This window comes from Haliotis rufescens, unplaced genomic scaffold, assembly GCF_023055435.1.
Source record: "Haliotis rufescens isolate VD_foot unplaced genomic scaffold, xgHalRufe1.0.p SCAF_8, whole genome shotgun sequence".
In the NCBI taxonomy this organism is placed as follows: Eukaryota; Metazoa; Mollusca; class Gastropoda; order Lepetellida; family Haliotidae; genus Haliotis; species Haliotis rufescens.
Genome location: NW_025964372.1, coordinates 37,623,319 through 37,649,055, shown reverse-complemented (window position 1 = coordinate 37,649,055; position 25,737 = coordinate 37,623,319). Strand labels below are relative to the sequence as shown.

The 25,737-nt window shown below is 41.1% G+C and overlaps 2 protein-coding genes across 2 annotated transcripts; one reads left to right on the top strand and one right to left on the bottom strand.

The window, feature by feature from the left end:
- Positions 1–3,061: 3,061 nt before the first annotated feature.
- LOC124138428 (octapeptide-repeat protein T2-like) lies at positions 3,062–3,895 on the bottom strand. The gene is made up of 2 exons (XM_048389805.1): positions 3,889–3,895; positions 3,062–3,381 (listed from the first exon to the last, which is right to left on the bottom strand). Exons 1-2 carry the CDS (start codon positions 3,893–3,895, stop codon positions 3,062–3,064), a joined length of 327 nt encoding a protein of 108 aa, XP_048245762.1.
- A 10,607-nt stretch (positions 3,896–14,502) lies between these two features.
- On the top strand, positions 14,503–24,447 carry LOC124138369 (sodium-dependent glucose transporter 1A-like). The gene is made up of 3 exons (XM_046504977.2): positions 14,503–14,645; positions 20,076–20,361; positions 22,736–24,447. The coding sequence occupies exons 1-3, from the start codon at positions 14,532–14,534 to the stop codon at positions 23,722–23,724; spliced, it is 1,389 nt and encodes a 462-aa protein (XP_046360933.1). The 5' UTR covers positions 14,503–14,531; the 3' UTR covers positions 23,725–24,447.
- The last annotated feature ends 1,290 nt before the right edge of the window (positions 24,448–25,737 follow it).

Here is a 25,737-nt window from a genome sequence, read left to right as displayed (position 1 = left end):
TTTGTTTGTTTGTTTGTTTTTGTTGTTGTTTAACGCCGCACTAAGCAAATTTCCAACTATATGACGGCGGTCTGTAAGTAATCGAATCAGGACCAGACAATCCAGTGACTGACTTCATGAGCATCGATTTATGCAACTGGGAAACGATGACATGCATCAACCAAGTCAGCAAGCTTGACCACCCGATCCCTTTAGTAGCCCCTTACGACAAGCATAGTCGCCTTATACGACAAGCATGGGTTGCTGAAGACCTATTCTACCCCGGAACGTCACGGGTCCCAACTTCGAGTGAAAAGTAGGCAAAGAATCGGTTCATGGACCTTTCAAGCAATACATTACTGTAGATGTATACACTGTAGAAAATTGCTTATCCGCATCGTGCTTGTGAATCCAGACTCTTATTGTACACAGTCTACATTTAATGTACTACTTTCCGCAAAATATTCCTTTTAAAGCTCACGTAAAATATCATACTTATACACGTCCAAAGCTGAATATAGCATATAATTATAACGTATTCATTTAGTAATATATCTATCTGTTATATTAATAAAATAGATTTGTTTGAGTTTAAGAAGGAACAACCTTGTTTTCATCAGTTACACTTCAAAAATCAACATTTCTTTCTCTTATTGAAATGTTTTGTCCCCTTCACTTCATTTGTAGAAATATTCCCTTCAGGTAAATCATGTGCAGCTGTAAATAAACAATGTGTACATGACTTGTCTATGTATTTAATACTGGTTTCTGATAAAGCGGATGGTACGGTGGGGTAGCCCAGTGGTTAAAGCTCGTTACGCCGAAGACCATTGTTCGGATTCCTAAAAGGGTACAATGTAAGAAGTACCTCTCTGTTGTGTTCCTGGATTACTGCTAAAAGCGGCGTGAAAGCCAACTCGTTCCTACCTATGTTCTAACTCCGTGGTTCTTTAATGCCTCCTACTATTTCTTTCCCATTTCCTTGTAAAAAGCTGACTATGATAGCCTTGAGTCAAGTCTGATGTACAGTGTATTGAAGCAGGATATCTAGAGCTAGTATTCAGTATTCCCTGCATCTAGAGCTTGTATTTATGTTTACTGAAGTACGACACGGCTGATTTGGTTTTCATTCACAATGTCCCGATATATTCTGTGATTCTGTGTGGTCAGAAATACGTAAGTATGTTAAGATTGAGATCAACGCTGATTTGAATTGTATATCAGTGCTCTGGGTGAGTGAGTGAGTTTGGTTTTACGCCGCTTTAACAATATTCCAGCAATATCACGGCGGGGGACACCAGAAATGGGCTTCACACATTGTACCCATGTCGGGAGTCGAACCCGGGTCTTCGGCGTGACGAGCGAACGCTTTAACCACTAGGCTACCCGACCGCCCCTATCTGTGCTCTGGAGGCGTGCCAGCTTAATATGTTAAAGTTAGAGGTGACTCAGGCCATAGAGTTTAGTGGGAGAACCACTCACTCACTCACACATGAATGAATGAATGAATGAATGAATGAATGAATGAATGAATGAATGAATGAATGAACACGTTTTATCACGACACATTTGTGCACAAATCTACGAACAAGTTTGAGTGTTTTCATCACATGTTGCTCAGTACGCCAAGTTCAAAACAAGCGACACTTGTAGTCGGTAAACAACAGAAGTCCAGTGCAGATATGTGACATCACTCTGTAAGATGACCCTTCTGTACTAAACATGTTATTGTTTCATGTAACGTGCTAATATCAGACTAGTGTTTATATATTCCACAATGAGATGCTTATTATTTATAGAAAAAAATATCTCTGTGTACGTCCATTGTCCAATGTCCAAACGCAACAAACTAACGTTATCGAATACAATAGTGCTTACTCGTATCAAACAGTCAACTTGAGTGACTCAATGTATACACATACCTGGCTTGTGATGGAGACTGCGTGGGCTGGTTAGACAGTCACTACAGATGAGATGAAAAGTGTTTTAACGAAGAGTTCAAGATTATTGCACTTATATAGCCACGTGTCTGCGCGCGCGAGTGTGTGTGTGTGTGTGTGTGTGTGCGTGCGTGCGTGCGTGCGTGCGTGCGTGCGTGCGTGCGTGTGTGTGTGTGTGTGTGTGTGTGTGTGATTGTACTAGTTTTGTCGGTTTTACAATACAATCCCACTGAAACATGCCGCAGTTTTCATATGAATACCCCATTCAGACACAGTACTCTCAGAGCCGACCAGTCGTTCTTTTCCCCTTAATGGCGAGCGCCATGAAAAAAAATTGCTTTAATTATTGACAAACTGTCCCGAACCTCTCAAGACTGAGACCCCCGCCCGCGTCATACCATACAGTGCTCGGCATTAAGGGGCTAAAACAAGGACTGGTCGGCTCGGAGTCAGTATACTGTGTCTTAGTGGGTATTCATGTTAAACTGCGGCATGGCATCTCAGTGGGCTAGCACTATAAGATCGGCATTAGCCCGGACTATAACAAGCAGCCACACGCACGCACGCACGCACACGTGCATGTACTATTTATCGCTAAATTAGAGCAATAATTTTGAAAGCGACTTTAATCCACATTTCACCTCACCTCATGGAAAAATCTGGATGACCTTTAATGTACATAGTGAGTACAGTTGTGTCGACCATCAGGTCAAATAAGTGCTGACTGCACATACACTTCAGGACTCAAACAGCGCGCGATACATGCATATAAGCTGCAGATGTTCCAGGATAAAACACTGTCAAGGAGATTAGTTTATCCACGGGAACGAGGACTTCACATCCGCGTGGGTATGTAGCGTCAAACTCACAAGACGTTCAGTGCGGGCCGTTAATGACCTTGTGTTTCAAGGCAATTATTCACCAGTCTGGGCCAAGTGTTTATGTATTTGTTGATCTAAGTCCCAGTTGCAGACAATGGCAAAAGATAACTGTTATCTTCAGTACGCGTAGTGTTTGCACAACTCACTTAAACATATATATATATATATTATTGATCAGCGCTTTGCTTAGTGCGGAGAATTCACACACAAATACAACACTATAAGTTTGAAGTGGGCTTGTTAAACGATAGCACGTGAAGTCTAGAAGTGGGGGTGCGGCCTCTCCCTCTTCCTCTCCTCTTCCACGGAGGCCCCTCCCTCTTTCTCTCCTCTTCCTCTGCGACCTCTTCTCTTCCTCTGCTTTCCTCTGCGGCCTCTCCCTCTTTCGCCTCTTCCTCTGCGGTCAATTCCTCCCTTCTTCCTCTCCTCTTCCTCGGAGGCCCCTCCCTCTTTCTCTCCTCCTTTTTTGCGACCTCTTCTCTTCCTCTGCTTTCCCCTGCGCCCTCTCCCTCTTTCGCCTCTTCCTCTGCGGTCAATTCCTCCCTTCTTCCTCCCCTCTTTCTCTCCTCTTCCTCCTCTATCTATTTGAGACCTCTACCTCTTCGCCTCCTCTTCTACGATACGACTGCCTCTCCCTCTTCCTCTGCGGCCTCTTCCTATTCCTTTCGCCTTCCTCTGAGGCCTCTCCCACTTTTTCGGCTATCTCTACCTCTTGCTCTCCTCAAATTTATTTCTTTAGTTGACAGCAGTTGTTGTTGTTGTTGTTGTTGCATTAGGTGTTTAAGAGGTCGCCTTCTGCCTAGGCAATTTCGGCTGACCTGCGACAGCAGTTTCATTCCCGAATGTATTATATTGGCATTGATTGCAGAACAACTTGTTATCCCAAATACAAATGAATGATAATTGAAAAACGCACATCCAGCATCTGATATCCGGTTACCTCTAAATAGCAATGGTTAAATCACGTTTAATGTGGATCAGAAAAATAATTACCGATAGTCGTTATGGCAAACAGGTAAACAGAAGAGGCAAAGTGGGGCACAGTACTACAAACTCACAACAGTTTGTCACGGTACAGCATTAATTACCGATCATCGTTATGACAGTTAGGTAAACAGAAGAGGCAAATTGGGACACAGAACAACCACTTCACAACAGTTCCTAACAGTACAGCATCCATATGGGTCTCCTGATGAGTACTTGTGTTTACGTCGCGAGAAAATAATCATTCAAGAAATCTATTTAACATATCATATTCGTATTCTCGGACCAATTAAGTTACTGCCACGGGCATATTTGTTCCATTTGGGAAGGGTCGAAATTATAGAATTTCTGGAAATATTGCACCATCACGTTTCGGAATCTTTCTTATTGGATCCGTTATTGATATGTTATAGGCGTTAGACAATCATCTAGTTGATAACTAATTGTCACGTAAGGAGATATTTCTTTTGAAGCATCTCTCCCCCAATCCGATCGATAGACTATTGCATTTCCTGGCAAATGTTTGTCTAATTTGTATTGCACAAGAGTGGGATTTACGCCGTTCTCCAGCATCTACGACAATACATTCATGGGAAAAGGTTAAGCACCTCCCGTATTTATTTTCATGCCTGTCGAACTTCCATGCATGTTTTTGAATCTTCACAAGACAGTGATTTCATATTTATATCAGCACTACCTAGATACTGACGGTAGCAAATAATTTGTTGTATTTTATGACACAAATAACGTGTTGTATAGTGTGATATAAATAATGTGTTGTATTTTATGATACAAATAACGTGTGGTTTCATATGATACAAATAATGTGTCGTTTCATGTGATACAAGTAATGTGTTGTATCATATGATACAAAATAATGTGTCATATCTTATGATACAAATGATGTTTTGTAAGTATTACAAATAATGTGTCGTTTCATGTGATACAAATAATGTGTTGTATCATATGATACAAAATAATGTGTCATATCTTATGATACAAATGATGTTTTGTAAGTATTACAAATAATGTGTCGTTTCATGTGATACAAATAATGTGTTGTATCATAGGATACAAAATAATGTGTCATATCTTATGACACAAATAATGTGTCGTATGTGATATTATACTTTGTCACATCATGTGAAGCAAACAATGTGCCGTATCATATAATATAAAGAAGCAAATGACCTGATTGAAAGGGAAGACACAAGAGTATTGCTATGTAGCAGTTACAAACTACTAGTATATCATTAGATGACTGATTTCTGTTTATGTCTGTATGTCGCTCTGTAAACAAAAATATTGTGATAAAAATACCATTTGGATGGAAATACACAGAAACATTAATATGCGGTGCAAACCGTTTCCCGCGCGTGTCTATTTGTTGGACAAAAAGCCAGATGAAACACTTAATGGAGTTTTTTTTTAAATAAGATGTTTTGATATCGTGAGAGCTTGATATTTGGCCATGTTCAAAAAGGCATGTAAATAACTTAACTGCCCTACAAAGCAAAACGTTACTAAACGTCAAGTAAATAAAACGCTACTAAACGTTACGTAAATAAGACGTCACTAAACGTTACGTAAACAAAACGTATCTAAACGTTTCGTAAATATAAAGGTACTAAACGTTAAGTAAATAAAACGCTACTAAACGTTACGTAAATAAGACGTTATTAAACGTTACGTAAACAAAACGTATCTAAACGTTACGTAAAGGAAACGTTGCTAAACTTTACGTAAATAAAACGTTACTAAACGTAACGTAACAAAACATTACTAAACGTTGCGTAAACAAAACGTTGCTAAACTTTACGTTAATAAAACGTTACAAAACGTTACGTAAATAAAATGTTACTTGGTTGAAAACAGTCGCGGATACACTATGACTTAAGGTCCAATATAAAAACCCTTGGCTTGGAAGATGCACGTGCAGCCGTCAGAAAATGGCTAAATGCCTTTTTGTCAGCTTCACGTATAAATGGTAAAAAATGCAATGGATCGTTTCCAAAACATCACAGGTGTCAAGAAAGTAGTAAAGATGCCATGTTAACTACACAACAGAGATTGGGGGGGGGGGCGGCTGTAGGAACGAGGTAAATGGTTGCCGAAAAAACCTGATTGCAAGAAGCTTTGACATTACAAACATCGTCAGACTGTTCACCGACAGACCGGCAAGTACACAGGACAGGGCAAGATCAGAGGGACAAAGCGTGACGACGCCACTGGATGACAAGTACTTTATTTTGCGCAACATGTCACAGCGATGGAAGATGTAGCAACAACGTTAGCACGCCGCACCTGTCAACGCACTGTACAACGACGTCTCTGTTGCGGAGGTATTCGAGCCTCCGTGGAATGACCTTGACCAATGAACATCAACGTCAAAGACGGTACTGGGCAAGGTCATTACAACGCTGGCAGACGCTTGACTGGCAGAGAGTGTCTTTACTGACGAAATCAGATTCTACTTATTCCATAATATTGATCATGTTTATCGTCGCAAGGAGGGGACGATGTGCGCCAGGCTGCATTCAAGAAATGCATCCGTATGGTGGCTGTGTGTGTGTGTGTGGGGGGGGGGGGGGGGGGAGGGGGGGGGGGGTTGTGGGAAATTTCTGGCAGCCAACGGACAGGACTTGTCTTCATCCGTGGCAACCTGAACGCCCACGTCTATATGGATGACGCTCCTCAGCCGTGCAACCATTCCCTCCCAACAGCAACGGGGAACACTTCTACAGCACGAAATCTTTAGACTGTACACTGCAAGGATCGTCCAGGGGGTCTTGGCTGGGTATGATGTCGGATTTTTTACGTGGTCAGCTCGCTCATTTGACTTGAACCCCATGGAACACGCATGGGGTCATCCATATCGTCAGATCAGGAGGCACCCTCTTCAGAATCGTTGGAAGCCTCGCCGAGGGCCGAGTGGCAAGGAATTCAGAATGAAGTCATCAGGCGCTCGACGATATCGATGAGACGGCGAGTCTGGGCGTGCATTGTTTCTCGCCGTGGTCATAATCGGCATTGAGACTGTCTGGTATTTGTGAACCATCTCAAACTGATCAAGATAATGCCTGCTTCACTCATTACTGCGTACTGTGAAACTGCCACCCCCATGTTCCTTGAGACGTCATGTGCAATCCACCTGTTGAGAGATACGTATTGACATGGTGCATGTGATCTCGCCTGTGATACCCACATCAAATACATGCCCATCGAATACTCATTTCTTGTTTGCTTAATTTATGCCACCATCAAACAACGGTGCATACTCCTTTTGCCAGGCAGTTTAAATTGGTATCCATCCATTAGTCAAACACTTACTTTTGTCAGACAGGGAAACCAGGAATGACATGACCTAATAAAGCCCTGGATCTGTCCTAAGCTTCTGGGGGCACGGGTGGCCCAGTCGTCTAAGGCGCCGCGATTCGATGTGCGTCCCTTGGGCACGCCAGAAACCTATGATTGTGGGTTCGAATCCCGGTTCGCCCCGATTATGTTTCTAGGTCTGTCAGCACCATACCCGTGCTCGTGGGTTTCACCGAAGTAGTAAACGTCTGAGACCTGCATCACTTCGGGCTTCCCTCCCACATTAAGCTGACACGCCGTGATATGACTGGAATAATGTTAAAAGCGGCGTTAAACACAACTCACTCACTCACTCCTAAGCGTCTGTGTTCTGATATGACCATCCTACAGTGGTACAAGAGTTTACAAGACTTTACATCACATGTCCATTAATTATATCTATGACCTTCAAGAGTAACGCTAAGTGTCAAATAGTAGGTTTAAATATGATAAATAGGACCCAAACAATTTCATATATTGATGTGCAATCCGTACATTATGAGGCAAACAAGATCGCGTCACGGACGACATTTGCACGGAGCTAAGCAATGACACATAATTTATAAACAGTTGTTCCGGAAGTCATAACCTTTTGTGCGCCACACCCAAAACGGTAAAAAACATCATTTCGTACGCTGTTCAACTCGCTCACTGAAATTGCCTTCACATTTGGTGCTAAACTGTATCTTGCGGACGATGATTGCGAGTAAAGTATGCGTGCAGGACTTGTGCACTATGAATGCCAAGAAACATAAAGGTAACATTAAAACGTACTGCTCGTGACTTCCCGTCAAACGTTAGAATAAGTGAGTGAGTGAGTTGGGTTTAACGCCGCTTTTAACATTATTCCAGTTACATCACAGCGCGTCAGCTTAATGTGGGAGGAAAGCCCCATGTGATGCATGTCTCAGACGTTTACCACTTCGGTGAAACCCGCGAGAACGGGTATGGTGCTGACAAACCTAGTAACATAATCGGGGCGAACCGGGATTCGAAACCAGAATCATAGGTTTCTGGCGTGTCCAAGGGACGCAACTCTGCACAGCGAATCGCGGCGCCTTAGACGACTGGGCCACCCGTGCCCCCGTCAAATGTTAGAAGGGGGCGGCGTAGTAGCCAAGTGGTTAAAGCGTTCGCTGAAAGCGATGCAGGCCCGGTTCGATTTCCAACATGGTAACAATGTGGGATGGCCTGTTTTCGGGTGTTCCCTGCCTTGATATTGGTAAATGCAGCGTAAAACCACACTCACTCACACTGGAAGGATGCATGCATCAGAAACAAATCTATGTCTTCAAATATGACCTGAAGTGTCAGTGAATAACATCAAGCGTCAGCCCTTTCACGCCTGAATTCGATACTGGGTTCACCACCGGAGGGTTGAATAAGCCCTGTTCTGATCTGGCTAAATGGGAAACCCTGCCTTTTGTTTAAACACGTCGCCTCCAGACTGCCTTCCTAGGTTATGCATATATAGTCAGCTGGAGTGTGTGACTTGTGGGTGAATTATTACACAGGTGTATTACCTGGTCTTCAAAGGCTTGGGGTTGATAAACATTTCGCTATGGGGACCGAGTCAAGAGTTAGTCAAATCACAAAGATTAATTTAAGCTCTCTGATGAAGGCGCAGTGTTTTATACAGCTCCTCGATCCCTTCAACCTTAGACTGTACAGAATGGTACAGAATGGTTGCGTACATCGTGGACATAGACTGTGTATATGAACTGTGTTCATGGGTTATAATCATACGTGGAAAGCATTTAGTGTTAGCATGCAGTACAGCGGAAAAGAGAGTGGAAACGTGGTAAACATACAGTGTAAACATAGTGATAAACATACTAGGTAAACATACAAGGTAAACATTAGTGGTTTGTTTTGTTTGTTTGTTTGTTTGTTGTTTTACGCCACACTCTGCAATATTCCAGCTATATGACGGCGGTCAGTAAATAATCGAGTCTGGACCAGACACTCTAGTGATTGATATCGTCAGCATCGATCCACGAATTTAGGAGCTAGCCTAACCACCCGATCCCGTTAGTCGCCTCTTACGACAAGCATGGGTTGCTGAAAATCTATTCCATCCCGGCACTTACAGAGCCACGTGGCTGCGTGTGCGTGCGTGCGTGCGCGTGTGTGTGTGGCTGCGTACGTACGTGCGTACATCTTCCACCTAGGGCAGATTTCATTTGCCTGAATAGGAAATAGTCACTGTGGGCTAAGTCTCGGCTGTAGGGTGGGTTTTTAACTGTACAGGGGCGGTCGGGTAGCCTAGTGGTTAAAGCGTTGGCTCGTCAAGCCGAAGACCCGGGTTCGATTCCCGACATGGGTACAATGTGTGAAGCCCATTTCTGGTGTCCCCCGCCGTGGTATTGCTGGAATATTGCTAAAAGCGGCGTAAAACCATACTCACTCACTAACTGTACAGCCCAGACCTAGCCTCCAGTGACTATTTCCTGTTTCGGCAAATGAAATCTGCCCTACGTGGAAGACGCTTCTAGGATGACGAGGACATAAAGGCTGCCACAGAGGCGTGGTTAGAGGGCCAATCTGCGGATTTCTATAAAAGTGGTTTTAAAAGCTTGAAGGACAAATGGAATAAGTGTATTGCGGTGAATGAAGATTGTATTGAAAAATAAAAGTGCAAATCATATTTTGCGACTTGGTCTTATATTGAAGTTGCTAAACTTATTGAACGCCCCTCGTACACATGCGCGGAGAGTGGTTGTCATGTTCTCTTAAAACATCTACAAGGGCAGGCATTATTAAATACAGACAATATACATTTCAACAGGTCTACACCGCTTTTAGATATCGGGGAATATAGGGAATGGAACCCAAGCCTTCGTTGTGACGGGGGAACGCATTAACCAATAGGCTACCCCACCTTCCCTTCCTTTTCTCACTGACGGGAACCATGTCGTGGAAATGTACATACGTGTACCAAACGGAAATGGACACTATGAGCATTTTTACACATTAAACAGCATTGTCTCCACAGTATGCTTAATCACCTGTGGTAAGTAAAATCACCTGATCTATTTCTAATCACCTGATGTATGTCTAATCACCCCATGTACCTCTAATCACCTCATGAACCTCTAATCACCTCATGTAACTCTAATCACCCCATGAACCTCTAATCACCTCATGTACCTCTAATCACCTCATGTACCTCTAATCACCCCATGAACCTCTAATCACCTCATGAACCTCTAATCACCCCATGAACCTCTAATCACCCCATGTACCTCTAATCACCTCATGTACCTCTAATCAACCCGATGTACGTCAAATCACCTCATGTAAGTCTAATCACCTGATGTATGTCGAATCACCTGATGCTCGTCTTTTCGCCTGATAAATGTCGAATCACCTGACGTAGGTAGAATCACCTGATGTAAGTCTAATCACCTTATATATGCCCAATCACCTGCTCGTCTTCTCGCCTGATGTACAAATATATCCCTCTGAAGCAATCCCAGGGTATGTATATACATGCTGGTGTAATATATATATATACCTACATGTTACGTAACACCGGAGCCACCTGGCTCGTCTCAGACCCCGGAACCTATGCTTGTGAGAAGTCACTTATTGGGTCAGGTGGTCTGGCGACTTGGTGGTGACTTGGATGCTGGCGTGTTATCGTACCCCATTGGCGTGGATCGTTACTCATAATATCAATCACTGGATTGTCAGTTCCAGACTCGATTATTTACAGACAAGTGTCATTTTGCTGGAATATGGCTGAGTGCGGCGATAAACAACAAACAAACAAACACAAAACAACAGACAATTGTTAGTTTCAATGGATTCAGTTATTGCATCGATCGAGACTCCTGAATCTAGATCTAGAGATTAACACATTACGAGACTCCTGAATCTAGATCTAGAGATTAACACATTACGAGACTCCTGAATCTAGATCTAGAGATTAACACATTAGGTGACTCCTGAATCTAGATCTAGAGATTAACACATTACGAGACTCCTGAATCTAGATCTAGCTTTAGCGATTAACACATTACGAGACTCGTGAATGTAGACCTAGAGATTAACGCATTACGAGACTCCAGAATCTAGATCCAGAGATTAACACATTAGGTGACTCCTGAATATGGTAAGCACTATCCCCATTTGTTATCACTTTATCCACAACTTAATAGAATTTTTGAAATATCTACCATATTTATTTTCTTTTGACGAATGTCCAACACACCACTTATACTTAATAAGAGATCGTTACAAGATCAGTATCTGATTCTCAAGAAAGTTATGATATTATGCAAAGTAGCATATGAAGCCACTGAAGGGGAAGTTAATGGCAAAATGACATGACATGTCATGTGATAACCGATTTTTGTTACTGTATTTCTATGTGAGTATATCACTTTGCACACACAAACAGAGGTGTTTCGTTAAAGACTTGGAACAGTATATTGGTACATCATATGACACTTTGTCTGATCACAACGAGGCAGTTTCTCGAATACAGTCAGCAAAACGAGACCGAAATGTTATGAATTGAATGTCATGAAATGAATCTTATGAATTGAACGTTGAGAAATGAATGTTATAAATTGAATCTTTTAAAATCTTAAGCAGTGGGCACAGCTAATGACATAATAATGCTGCAATTATTATGTTTTGTTTTATCAAAGATGGCGGACGTTTCCGAGAGAAAACGTATATGACGAACAACATATATAACAAAATGATTTCTCAAGTCACTTGTAGTTTGCCATATCCATGTTCTACTGAAGTATCTAGATGTCTATGTAAAGACAACTTGTATATACTGATGTGCATGCATTGTGAGTCTGGTGCAGACAAACCAAACATCATTTTCGTCGCGAATATGGGATTCAAACCCACTATGCTCTGATCCTTGTAGGAATAAGGGTCGTTATCCTGGACGTCCCTGTCACCGTGACTCCGCTACATATTATCCTGATGGTGATAGTTAATAACGTGCAACTATTCCCTGCAATAACAATAAACCACATAAAATCACAACATGCAGTGTCCATTACTATGCGTCGTCAGTATTGTAAATATACTGGTTAGGATTGGTCTTCAGCCACCCATGCTCGCCGTAAGAGGCCACGAATGGGATCGGGTGGTCAGACTCACTGACTTGGTTGGACAATGTCATCGTATCCCAGTTGCGTAGATCGATTCTCATGATGTTAAAGACTGGATTGTCTGCCATCATATGGCTTTAATATTGATGGGTGCGCCGTTAAATAAAAAACAAACAAACAAACAAACAGAGGAATCCATCTTCGTCTCGGCGTGGCATGTATTCGGGGTACTTGGCACAGCAAGAACACAACACAACGTGTCTCCGATGTTGTTTGTAAATCAGCGTTGTTTTTGCATGAAATACACACCCTGTAAATTTACACACGTGCAAAATAGATATTTGAGTGACCTGTTACAGTGTAAATAGTGAGTAACATAGAGTAAACTGCCGGGCAAAATAAAGTATACACTTGAAAATTGGATTTAACCAAATTAAGCAAAACGATACTAGGCTGAAAACAATCGCCGAAACACTGTAAACCTAAGGTTCAAAGCACAAAATACATAACCTAGTTGGAATAACCATTTCTTGTTTGTTTCATTTTAGACACAATCAGACATGGGTGTAAACTTTCTTTTGCCCGTCAGTTTACATGGTAGATCAGTAACAAGGCAGACTTGCACCACATGTTACACGTGTCAAAGATCAAGAAAATATTACAAGCCCTTCTCAACTGTTTCTCAAGACAATACCATAAGCAATGGGAGTGTGAGGTGAATGAACAGAATTCTGTGAAACACTAGCGCTTTTTAATTGACTCCATAATTATTTTGCAAGAATAATTTGATGATGACTATAATACTATGTTCTTTAAATACATATTACCTATTATTGATTATCATTATTTATCATCATTATCAATGTTTCGATATAATTTATGTCATTAGCAAGAGACATGAGAAATCACAATTATAATTTTAATAATTGTTCATTTTAAAATATCTACTGTACAATTGTCATTGATATAAACTCATTTGCTAGATATTGTCTCTTGTTACAAGCGGAGTATCCTTAAATACTATATGGTTAAGGAAGTGAATATTGTTCGGGCTCCTAAAACAAGCATTGAATATGAATTGGCTTATGGAGTATAGAATGGCACCTGTCCCATCTCGATCCTATACAACAAGCATGGGTCTAAACTGAATTCCTACAACAAGCATGGGTCTCAACTGGATCCTTCATCAAGCATGGGTCTCAACTGGATCCTATACAATAAACATGGGTTTAAACTGACACCTACAACAAGCATGGGTCTCAACTGGATCCTACAACAAGCAAGGGGTCTCAACTGGCTCCTACAACAAGCACGGAGTCTAAAACCAGATCCTATACAACAAGCATGGGTCTCAACTGGATCCTACAACAAGCATAGGTCTCAACTGGCTCCTACAACAAGCATGGGGTCTATACTGAATCCTATACAATAAACATGGGTCTAAACTGGCTCCTACAAGAAGCATGGGTCTAAACTGGCTCCTACAACAAGTATGGGTCTAAACAGACGCCTACAACAAGCCAGGGTTCTAAACTGGCTCCTACAACAAGCATGGGTCTCAACTGGCTCCTACAACAAGCATGGGGTCTATACTGAATCCTATACAATAAACATGGGTCTAAACTGGCTCCTACAACAAGCATGGGTCTAAACTGGCTCCTACAACAAGCATGGGGTCTATACTGAATCCTATACAATAAACATGGGTCTAAACTGGCTCCTACAACAAGCATGGGTCTCAACTGGCTCCTACAACAAGCATGGGGTCTATACTGAATCCTATACAATAAACATAGGTCTAAACTGGCTCCTACAACAAGCATGGGTCTCAACTGGCTCCTACAACAAGCATGGGGTCTATACTGAATCCTATACAATAAACATGGGTCTAAACTGGCTCCTACAAGAAGCATGGGTCTAAACTGGCTCCTACAACAAGCATGGGGTCTATACTGAATCCTATACAATAAACATGGGTCTAAACTGGCTCCTACAACAAGCATGGGTCTCAACTGGCTCCTACAACAAGCATGGGGTCTATACTGAATCCTATACAATAAGCATAGGTCTAAACTGGCTCCTACAAGAAGCATTGGTCTAAACTGGCTCCTACTCGTACAAGAAGTCCAAATAGGCACCTTCAACCAATTTAGAGTCTAAACTGGCTTCTTTCTCAAGGGTCATTTGATCAGAATCTCACAAATTGTTTCATCTGAACAGCCCCCCACAGCGAGAGCCTCCTTGGGACACTCATATATGTCACTCTCCCCACTGTGGTGCATCCGTGGCCAAGCGAGGGTCGGAGAAGGAACATGGAGACACCCGTAGCTTCAAGTCCCCGGCGGTGGGCAGACAAACTCAAGTCCACAGTCTACAGGAAGAAATTCCTCTATACAGCATGTCTATTGTTTGGGAACTTTATGTCGGTGAGTTGTATGTGTTATGACTGTATTTGTAGGTATTATGATTGTACTTGTAAGTGTTATGACTGTATTTGTAGGTATTATGACTGTACTTGTAAGTGTTATGACTGTATTTGTAGGTGATATGATTGTATTTGTAAGAATTATGACTGTATTTGTAGGTGATATGACTGTATTTGTAAGTGTTATGACTGTACTTGTAAGTGTTATGACTGTATTTGTAGGTGATATGATTGTATTTGTAAGAATTATGACTGTATTTGTAGGTGATATGATTGTATTTGTAAGAATTATGACTGTATTTGTAGGTGTTATGACTGTATTTGTAAGTGTTATGACTGTACTTGTAAGTGTTATGACTGTATTTGTAGGTGATATGATTGTATTTGTAAGAATTATGACTGTATTTGTAGGTGATATGACTGTATTTGTAAGTGTTATGACTGTATTTGTAGGTGTTATGACTGTATTTGTAAGTGATATGACTGTACTTGTAAGTGATATGACTGTACTTGTAAGTGATATGACTGTACTTGTAAGTGATATGACTGTACTTGTAAGTGATATGACTGTACTTGTAAGTGATATGACTGTACTTGTAAGTGTTATGACTGTACTTGTAAGTGTTATGACTGTACTTGTAAGTGTTATGACTGTATTTGTAGGTGATATGATTGTATTTGTAAGAATTATGACTGTATTTGTAGGTGTTATGACTGTATTTGTAAGTGTTATGACTGTATTTGTAAGTGTTATGACTGTACTTGTAAGTGTTATGACTGTACTTGTAAGTGATATGACTGTACTTGTAAGTGATATGACTGTACTTGTAAGTGTTATGACTGTACTTGTAAGTGTTATGACTGTATTTGTAGGTGATATGATTGTATTTGTAAGAATTATGACTGTATTTGTAGGTGTTATGACTGTATTTGTAAGTGTTATGACTGTATTTGTAAGTGTTATGACTGTATTTGTAGGTGATATGACTGTATTTGTAAGTGTTATGACTATAATTGTAGGTGATATGTCTGTATTTGTAAGTGCTATGACTGTATTTGTAAGTGTTATGACTGTATTTGTAAGTGTTATGACTGTATTTGTAAGTGTTATGACTGTATTTGTAAGTGTTATGACTGTATGTGTAGGTGATATGACTGTATTTGTAGGTGATATGACTGTATTTCTAGGTATTATGACTGTATTTGTAAGTGTTATGACTATAATTGTAGGTAATATGACTGTATTTGTAAGTGTTATGACTGTATTTGTAGGTGATATGACTGTATTTGTAAGTGTTATGACTGTACTTGTAAGTGTTATGACCGTATTTGTAGGTGATATGACTGTATTTGTAAGTGTTATGACTGTATTTGTAGGTGTTATGACTGTATTTGTAGGTGATATGACTGTATTTGTAAGTGTTATGACTGTATTTGTAAGTGTTATGACTGTATTTGTAAGTGTTATGACTGTATTTGTAAGTGTTATGACTGTATGTGTAGGTGATATGACTGTATTTGTAGGTGATATGACTGTATTTGTAGGTGATATGACTGTATTTGTAAGTGTTATGACTATAATTGTAGGTAATATGACTGTATTTGTAAGTGTTATGACTGTATTTGTAAGTGTTATGACTATTTGTAAGTGATATGACTGTATTTGTAAGTGTTATGACTGTATTTGTAAGTGATATGACTGTATTTGTAAGTGTTAGGACTGTATTTGTAGGTGTTATGACCGTATTTGTAGGTGATATGACTGTATTTGTAAGTGTTATGACTGTATTTGTAGGTGTTATGACTGTATTTGTAGGTGATATGACTGTATTTGTAAGTGTTATGACCGTATTTGTAGGTGATATGACTGTATTTTTAGGTGTTATGACTGTATTTGTAGGTGTTATGACTGTAATTGTAGGTAATATGACTGTATTTGTAAGTGATATGACTGTATTTGTAAGTGATATGACTGTACTTGTAAGTGTTATGACTGTACTTGTAAGTTTTATGACTGTATTTGTAAGTGCTATGACTGTATTTGTAGGTGATATGATTGTATTTGTAGGCGTTATGACTATGTGTAGGTGTTATGACTGTATTTGTAGGTGTTATGGCTGTATTGGTAGGTGATATGACTGTATTTGAAGATGTCATGACTGTATTTGTAAGTGTTATGACTATAATTGTAGGTAATATGACTGTATTTGTAAGTGATATGACTGTATTTGTAAGTGATATGACTGTACTTGTAAGTGTTATGACTGTACTTGTAAGTTTTATGACTGTATTTGTAAGTGCTATGACTGTATTTGTAGGTGATATGGCTGTATTTGTAGGTGTTATAACTATGTGTAGGTGTTATGACTATTTGTAGGTGTCATGAATGTATGTATAGGTGTTATGTTGGTATTTGTAGTGAGTGAGTGCGTATGGTTTTACGCCGCCTTTAGCAATATAACAGCATCACACGGCGGGGTACGATCAAGCCCCTCTATCATGTCGCTTAAGATACTGTGTTGTGCCAAAGCCGGGCATCCAAAGACAATTTGTTGGACAGTCTCATTAAATTCATTGTATAATCTACATTTAATATTCACAATTTGGTGCAAAATCACACATTGACGGCTGAGAGTGGGAAGTGACTGGTCCTGAGCAGCAAACAGAAAACCTTCTGTTTCACTTTTCTGACCTCACGACTTCATCCAACAGAAGGACTCTGCAGGGTTGTCGGCCCTTCTCAACACACTGCAAATAAACTCGATGCAATGGTCGTTCAGATAGCATCTCCTTGAAAAACTGAGTCTAGGCTGATTTGATATGGCACTTCGCTTGGTTGACACTCATTTCTGTACCGTCCAGCAGTACAGAACCATCAACAAAATCAACACTTACATTAAGATAATGTCCTGCGTCCTTGGCTCGCAATAGAAAACTATGGAATGCCTTGTTTTCATCTTGAGTCCTGACATGCTTCACGAGAGGATCATCAGACAAATAAATGGGTGCAAAAATGCACAACACAATTATATCATGAAAAGCCTCCCCGTTAATCAAACCACGACCTCCCATTATAACTGGTAAATATAAGCGATTGAGTGAAGAGCGAAGGTGGTGGTGTCTTCGTGTGAGGGCGTGATTACTATTTGTGGTGGTGGTAGTAGTAGTAGTAGTAGTAGTAGTAGTAGTAGTAGTAGTAGTAGTAGTAGTAGTGGTAGTTGTTGTAGTAGTAGTAGTAGAAGTAGTAGTAGTTGTTGTTGTTCTTGTTGTTGTTGTTGTAGTAGTAGTAATTTGGTTGTTGTTGTTGTTGTTGATGACGTTGTTGTCAACATACACAAATACTAGGCAAGTTCATACCACATTCACCGTTACATGTAGAAAACAAGACATGTCTGTGAATATGGTTTATATACTTTACGTCCTTTAATTTACTTTAATGTATACGGCTTAGGCTTTGTCAATATAGGCCATGTAATCGAAAACATCTTCTTCCCCGAGTAAACATGTGTACAAGTGTAGTGTTGGTTGTGTTATGTTGTCACACGAAGTAAGTTCACTTCTTGAATTACTTCGCCTATGGACTGCAGCCCGACGTAGGCAGTGTAGAGTAATTAGTCTCTGTGACTCAGATCTACGGCAGGGGTGACATTTAATTATCTGGTAGATTGTTGATATTTGATACCTCAAACATGACATCTCATACACAGTGCTGTTATTTGAAGCACTGAATGCCACAGATGGCGTGATACACAGATCAACAACGCTATAGTCTGAAGGATATTTATCAATTATATAATAAATGTAAGTCAACACCAGAGAATAACCAGTCTCGATTGTCTGCAGAAACAATCCATTGGGCGTAAAAGGCAAAATAGAGGTGACAATAATATAAATGGATCACTGAAAATCAGTAATGACACCATGTGTTCGTGAAAAGAGTAATAACGTCCTCCCCTCCCGATGGTACCAGCCACTAAACCGCCTCCGTGGTCTAGTGGTAGCGCGTCCGCCCGGAGAGCTGAAGGTCCGGGGTTCGATCCCCGGCCGCGTCATACCAACAGACGTTGAAAGATGGTACTTGTTGTTACCCTGTCTGGCGCTTGGCATTAAGGGGCTAAAACAAACACTGGTCGGAGTCGGTATACTGTGTCTGAGTGGGGTATTCATGTTAAACTGCGGCATGGTATCTCAGTGTGCTAGCACTATATTATCGACATCAGTCCGGACTAGTACAAGCAGCCACACACACACACACACACACACACACACACACACACACACATACACACACACACACACACACACACACACACACACACACACACACACACACACATACGTGCATGCACGTCGCTGTAAAGTGCCACATATGACATCTTTGACTGTTTGATAGTCAGATGTCCGAACCATGAACACGAGGTTGAGGGAACGCATCCATGACATCTTGTTCCTCGAAACATACAAGCAATGTGAGGAAATATTTAACCCCAGCCACGCCATTGACAGAAAGACATTTAAATCAGAAGACTAAATAATCAGCTGATTCACTATGTAGTACATGATTTCATGTAATATGCCGGGCAAAGAAGGAATACACCCATGTTTGATGCTGACTAAAACCGAAACAAACAAGCAATGCTTATTCGATGGTGGTGCATTTGATACGGTCGTCATAGTTTTGTTTTGGACCTGAAGGTTGCCGTGTTTTGGTCACCTATTAACGTTTTGATGTTTGTAATATTTTGGTCAAATCAAATTTCCAAGTGTGTACTTCATTTTGCCCGGCAACCTTCGGGGTGTGGAAAGATGGAGTTCGCGGCGAGGTGGTTAAACTGGCAACTCCTTTCACCTTGGTATACCGTGAACCCCGTCAGACACCCCCAAGGTTCATTCTTACTGACAATCACACCTTTTGCAAGCTACAAAGGAACATCAGTCTATGTCCACGATACAGAAATATCAAAATTCGAACGATTTCAATGATACGGTACCGTCTTGATTAACGGGTTTCCACTGTACGCCTATTACTATAGTCAAGTATGTATGGCTGCTTGTACTAGTCCGGACTGATGCCGATTTATAGTGCTAGCTCACCGAGATACAATGCTACAGTTTAACACGAATACCCCACTCAGACACAGTATACTCCGAGCCGACCAGTCCTTGTTTTAGCCCCTGAATGCCGAGCGCCAGACAGGGTAACAACACGTACCCTGTTTTAACATCTTTTTGGTATGACGCGGCCGGGGATCGAACCCCGGACCTTCCGCTCTCCGGGTGGACGCTCTACCTCATTTCAATGATACGGTATCCGCTTGATTCACGGGTTTCCACTGTACGCCTATTACAGTAGTCAAGTATGTCAAGCCTGTACACACTCCAATACATCAATGTCACAGTAGATACTTTACATCTCGTGTACTTTAACCAGGGCTGGATCAACGGACAGCGAGGGCCCTCACTTCTGGATCTGCAGCTCATCACAGGAACGGACATGTCGCAGGGCTCAGCCTTCTTCACTGCCGCCGCGGTCGGGTCTCTGGTCGGAGCTGTTGCTGGCGGCGCCATCTACGACCGCTGCAACAAGTACATGTCCCTCTTCATCTCCATGGCTGGCCACGGACTGACGGTGGCGGTGATCCCGCTGTGCTCCGCGTACTGGCTCATGATTGCTGTCTTTGTAGCTCATGAGTTCTTTCTGGGGATATTCAAAACAGGTTTGTACCCTTTCGAAGAGCGTCATACGACTCTTGCTCAAAAGTTCTTTGATCAAGGTTACAGCATTCAAGGCATCAGTAAAGCTTTCAAAACGTTTATTGTAGACATGTTGAGAACATTTCCAAAATTTGACTCTTAAGTGACAAAAAATATGTCCGATGCAATTCCTTATAATTTGACTTGTATCATGTGTTCCCGTGTTGTTTTCAGGTGAACAATTGACTGGTATTTGCATGTGTTTGGGGCGGGTGCCACAGATGGGACAGGATAAGCTGACCTTTTCGCGAACACCTGGTATCATCACGTCTATTTAATAGTGTTTCATAAACCCATGCTCATGATATAGTCGAGATCGTACAATCGATTCTGCTTTTAGCAAAGATTTCTATTGAATATGGTAGGGGCTTTGTCGCCTTTATTTGTCAGTGACCAGTGGTGTAGTGAGCGAGCTCTCCCTGGAGATATTCAAAACAGGTTTGTCCTCTGCCCTTGTCTGTCAGTGACCAGTGGTGTAAGTCACCGCAGTTCAATATGCCTGAGATTAATCCCCTGGCCTTGCCAGGATGCGCGGATTGTTATTTCAATCTCAAGAGTCAGTTGGTTTGTCAGCACGATATCCGTCCCCGTATATATTTATATTGTGTGTTGTTTAACGCCGCACTCAGCAATATAACGCGAATATGACGGCCATTTGTAAATAATCGAATCCGTACCAGACAATCCAGTGATTGACATCATGATCATCGATCAACGCAATTGGGATCGATGACATGCATCAACCAAGTCAGCGAGCCTGACGACCCGATCCCGTTAGTCGCCTCTCGCGGCAAGCATTGGTTTCTGAAGTCCAATTATAACACGGAATCTTCACGGGATTGCCACTTCCTTTAAATACTGCAATATGTTTTCGTAATTCATCAGTGTTGTGTCCTAGCTTTAAAAATGGTGATATATTTTCTTTACAATTAAGTATGGCCTTGTGTTAGAAATTTATGTAATACTACATATTGCAAAAGTGAGGGATATTTTTTAGCATATACTGTTTTGTGAATTGATAACGTGAAATGTCATTCAGCACGAGCAAAGTTTATTTCTATGAAGATTTGCAGAGACCAGCATCAACCATGACGACTTCAAACGTAGACTGTTGCTAACATAATTTTAATAGCAATAGCGCTACTGTGCTAAAATAAAGTGCTTAGATTTACTGTATACACTACACTCAATGTCAAGACAGAAGTCTGGGCTACAAATATATACTGTGGAGCAAAAATAACTATACATCTGTTGATTTTATGACATGTTTGACTTCAGTTGAACATATCGTAAATTTGCGATATTATATTCCAAATTTAAACTGTAATAGCGCTTAGTCAGCATTCATAAAGTACTTCTACATGGTTTTATTGATTATAATATAATTTGATTTATAACTTTTAAAAATTGAAAGAGGAACATTTCGCACAATACGCAACTGTTGATAGGTATCTTTGACATCTTACCTCTGAATAATCTGTTATTTCGGCATAAATTCACATTTCAAACCTTGTAGGGATCATATGATTGCAAATTCATTTCTTACCCCCGTCTTCATTGAGCCAATTTATTTTTACACAAAAGTACCCAGCCACAGGTTACTTTTCACGGACGAATGCAGGACTGAGTCATGGTAAAATAGACATAATCAAATTCAACAACAGTTTTTTCAATTTTCCATTACATAAAAACCACACTCGGAATAATTTCTTTTGCGCCTCAGTTTACATCAGTGATGGTAATGTTTGCAAACATACACAAACATATCAATCAAAAATTGGTAGAATTGCAAAACCTTCACTAATCACCATTTATATCTGAGCAACTTACGATTATACTTATTGATATCTTGTTATCTTGTGTCCAATCTAAGTCATTTTGCACGATGTAGGAAAACCCATTTGGCGCCTCCAGTCGATTGTAACGATGACATGAGAGTGAGTGAGTGAGTTTGGTTTAACACCGCTTTGAACAGTATTCCAGTTTTATCACGGGGTGTCAGCTTAATGTGGGAGGAAAGCCCGAAGTGATGCAGGTCTCAGACGTTTACCACTTCGGTGAAACCCACCAGCACGGGTATGGTGCTGACAAAATTAGAAACATAATCGGGGCGAAGCGGGATTCGAACTCACAATCATAAGTTTTGGGCGTGCCCAAGGGACGCAACTCTGCACAGCGAATCGCGGCGCCTTAGACGACTGGGCCACCCGTGCCCCCCGATGACATAAGAAAACAAATATATTCGTACTCGTGCAATAGTCTAGTTACCTTGCAGCATTAATACTGATCTGAAATAGAGCTATTGAAATACTATTTTAATAATACATTGTCTTGCAGGCAGTAACGTGGAGCTTCTCAGAGTGTGGGGAGTTGAGAGCAAGCCGTACATGCAGGCCTTCCATTTCTTATGGTCACTAGGGGGAATTGTCTCCCCTTTTGTCCTTGAACCCTTCCTAGCTGTCGGGAGGGAAGTGGTTCAAAACGCAACGGCTGCCAATAACTCAGATACAGGAGGTCTTCTTAATGCATCGGTCATACCACCTCAGGAGCCGTTGGAAACAAGCATCATATGGCCATTCCTGATGACAGGGTTAATGACAATACTGTCCTCACTTCCCTTCTTGGTTGTCTTCTTCTTTGCCAGAAAGGAGGGACATGAGGAGGTTACTAAGGCATTGGATGGTAAAAGACAAGGGAAAAAGTTATCCCGGAAGTTACTTGTTCTCACGCTTGGGCTTCTGGGTATATTTTATTTCTTCTTAGACGAAGTTGAGGACTCGTCCGTGTCCTTCCTGGCCTCATACGTGGTCAAACAGTTCAAGTGGACAAAGATCATGGGAGCAAGAATTACCTCCACGTTCTGGGCTGCGTATGCATTTGGTCGTCTTGCCGCCATCTTCTTCATCAGCTACGTCTCGCATATGAAGATATGTGGCCTCTTCTTCATCTTTTTGATCGTGGCGCAGGTGGGGATGATCCTGTCTGGAATGTTTCTCTCTGATGTTGGCATATGGATCACTACTTGTGCTGTCGGGTTTTCAATCTCGATAAGTTTCCCCGCCATGCTGACGTGGATAGAGAAGGACTTTGTTCAACTGTCAGGAAAAATTATGTCTGTCATCTTCGTATCCGTTGGCCTGGGTGGAATGGTCAACCCTCAGATCATTGGCTATCTGATGCAAGAGGCTACCCCTCTATGGTACAACTATGTTCTGACTATAGAGAGTGTTCTGTTGTTCCTTAGTTTCCTAGTGCTGGTGTGGCTGGTTAAGAAAGTCCTTAGCATTTTCCATGCATCGCAAGCTGAAACCCCTGACAAGAAGTAACGGAACTTACACTGATGTCCTAGCGATCAACCATTTGCTATTAGGTGGCGAGTGGGGGTGGGGGATGATTGTCTTTTTTTAAATATATAGTTCCAAAAAATAAGGCATAAATATTTTGCCTCATGTTTTCCACACAAACAAAATGTTCATTGAATTAACTGGATGCGCTGACAAACCTATGTTGTGAAAACTACAAGTAGTTGTTCGGCTCTTTTGACGTTATTAAGTGCTCGGTCTCATGAGGAAGATGAATAGAAGAATTAGAGTATATGCCTTGGTTACAACAATAAAGGAACAAACCTATTTTAACAGCAAATCAGCTAATGTGTCGAAGTCGAGCCTGATGTACTTGGTGGCTTTTATTGAACAACACTGAAACAGGTATAGGCTATCGACGAGATGAAGGTTCCCGTGCATATGGATAACAGCCATGCTATACAGAGATATTAAACAGAAGAACTATTTGTGTAAGAACTTCGATTAATTCAGCATAGTTTGCATAGAAAAATCATACTATGTGATATCCGAAACTGCTCATTCTCTGTGTTGACGTTATATATATATATTTATATTTACATACAGGCCACACTATTGGCAATGTCCAGAAGAATCGATATTAAGGTCATGCGCTTTTTGTACATTCAACATTGATAATCTGATATCGTTCAATAATAGCCAATTCCCTTCTACTGATTTACCCACCTGAACTTAAAATAAAAAACACACCAGTAAAACCGCCTCATCTGTTTCATATTTAGATCTATGCATAAAGATTCTGAGTGATAGGAAACTCACCACAATAATGTATGACAAAAGGAGTGACTTCATGTTGTAGTTTATCAACTTTCCCTATACGTCGAGCAATATTCCTGCAGTTCCGGTGTCTTTGGTGTCTACATTTCACAACCTTTGAGGTACATTCGAACATGCTCTATAAACGACGATCTCATAGAGTGTCATACGACTTGGGCTTAAAAGTTCTTTGATCAGGGTTACAACATTCAAGTCATCGGTAAAGCTTTCAAAACGTTTCGAGAGCTCCATTATATACATGTGGACATTTCCATATTTGAGTCACAAAAATTAAGTCCTTTGCAATGCTCTGTTTTGACATGTAAGCATATGTTCCCGATTTTTTTTCAGGTGATGAGTTTACCTGCCTTTGCATGTGTTTGTGATTAGTGCCATTAGTGAGGCAGGATATTGCAAACTTATCACAAACACCTGGTATCATAATTATTCGATAGTGATCAACAAACACATGGTAATAATATAGTCGGAATCGTACAATGGACTCTGCTTGGAGCAGGCATTTTCTTGGTTGGTTTGTTGTTTAACGCCGCACTCAGCAATATTCCGTGGCCACCTATATGACGGCGGTCTGTAAATAATCGAGTCTGGACCAGACAATCCAGGGATTGACATCATGAGCATCGATCCACGCAATTCGAATACGATGACATGCATCAACTAAGTCAGCGAGCGTGACCACCCGATCCCGTTAGTCGCCTCTTACGACAAGCATAGTCGCCTTTTACGGCAAGCATGGGTTGCTGAAGATATATTCTACCCCGGATCTTCGCGATCGCTTGGAGCAGGCATTTCTTATGATTATGGAATGTTCTTTGTCGCCTTTATGTTATTGCAGTGTCCAGCAGACTCCATTTATGTGGTGCGCTGTACATCGATCAACACAGTTTGTCGTGTCCAGTAGAATCCATACACAAGTGATGCTCTTCACGCGCATTTAACCCGAGGCCAGTTTTGAGTGAGTGAGTTGGGTTTAATGACACTTATAACATTTGTATCACGGGGTGGCAACAAACTGTACGAAAGACCCATTTGAAGTAAAAATCCACTTCGTGAAATCCACGAGCAGGCATATGGTGCTGACCAACCTGGAGTCGTAATCAGGGTTAAGCTAGGATTCGAACCCACGATCAAATGATTCTCCACACTTAAGGGACATAACTCAATTCCAGTGAACGAACACGTTTACATGACTTGTCCGTC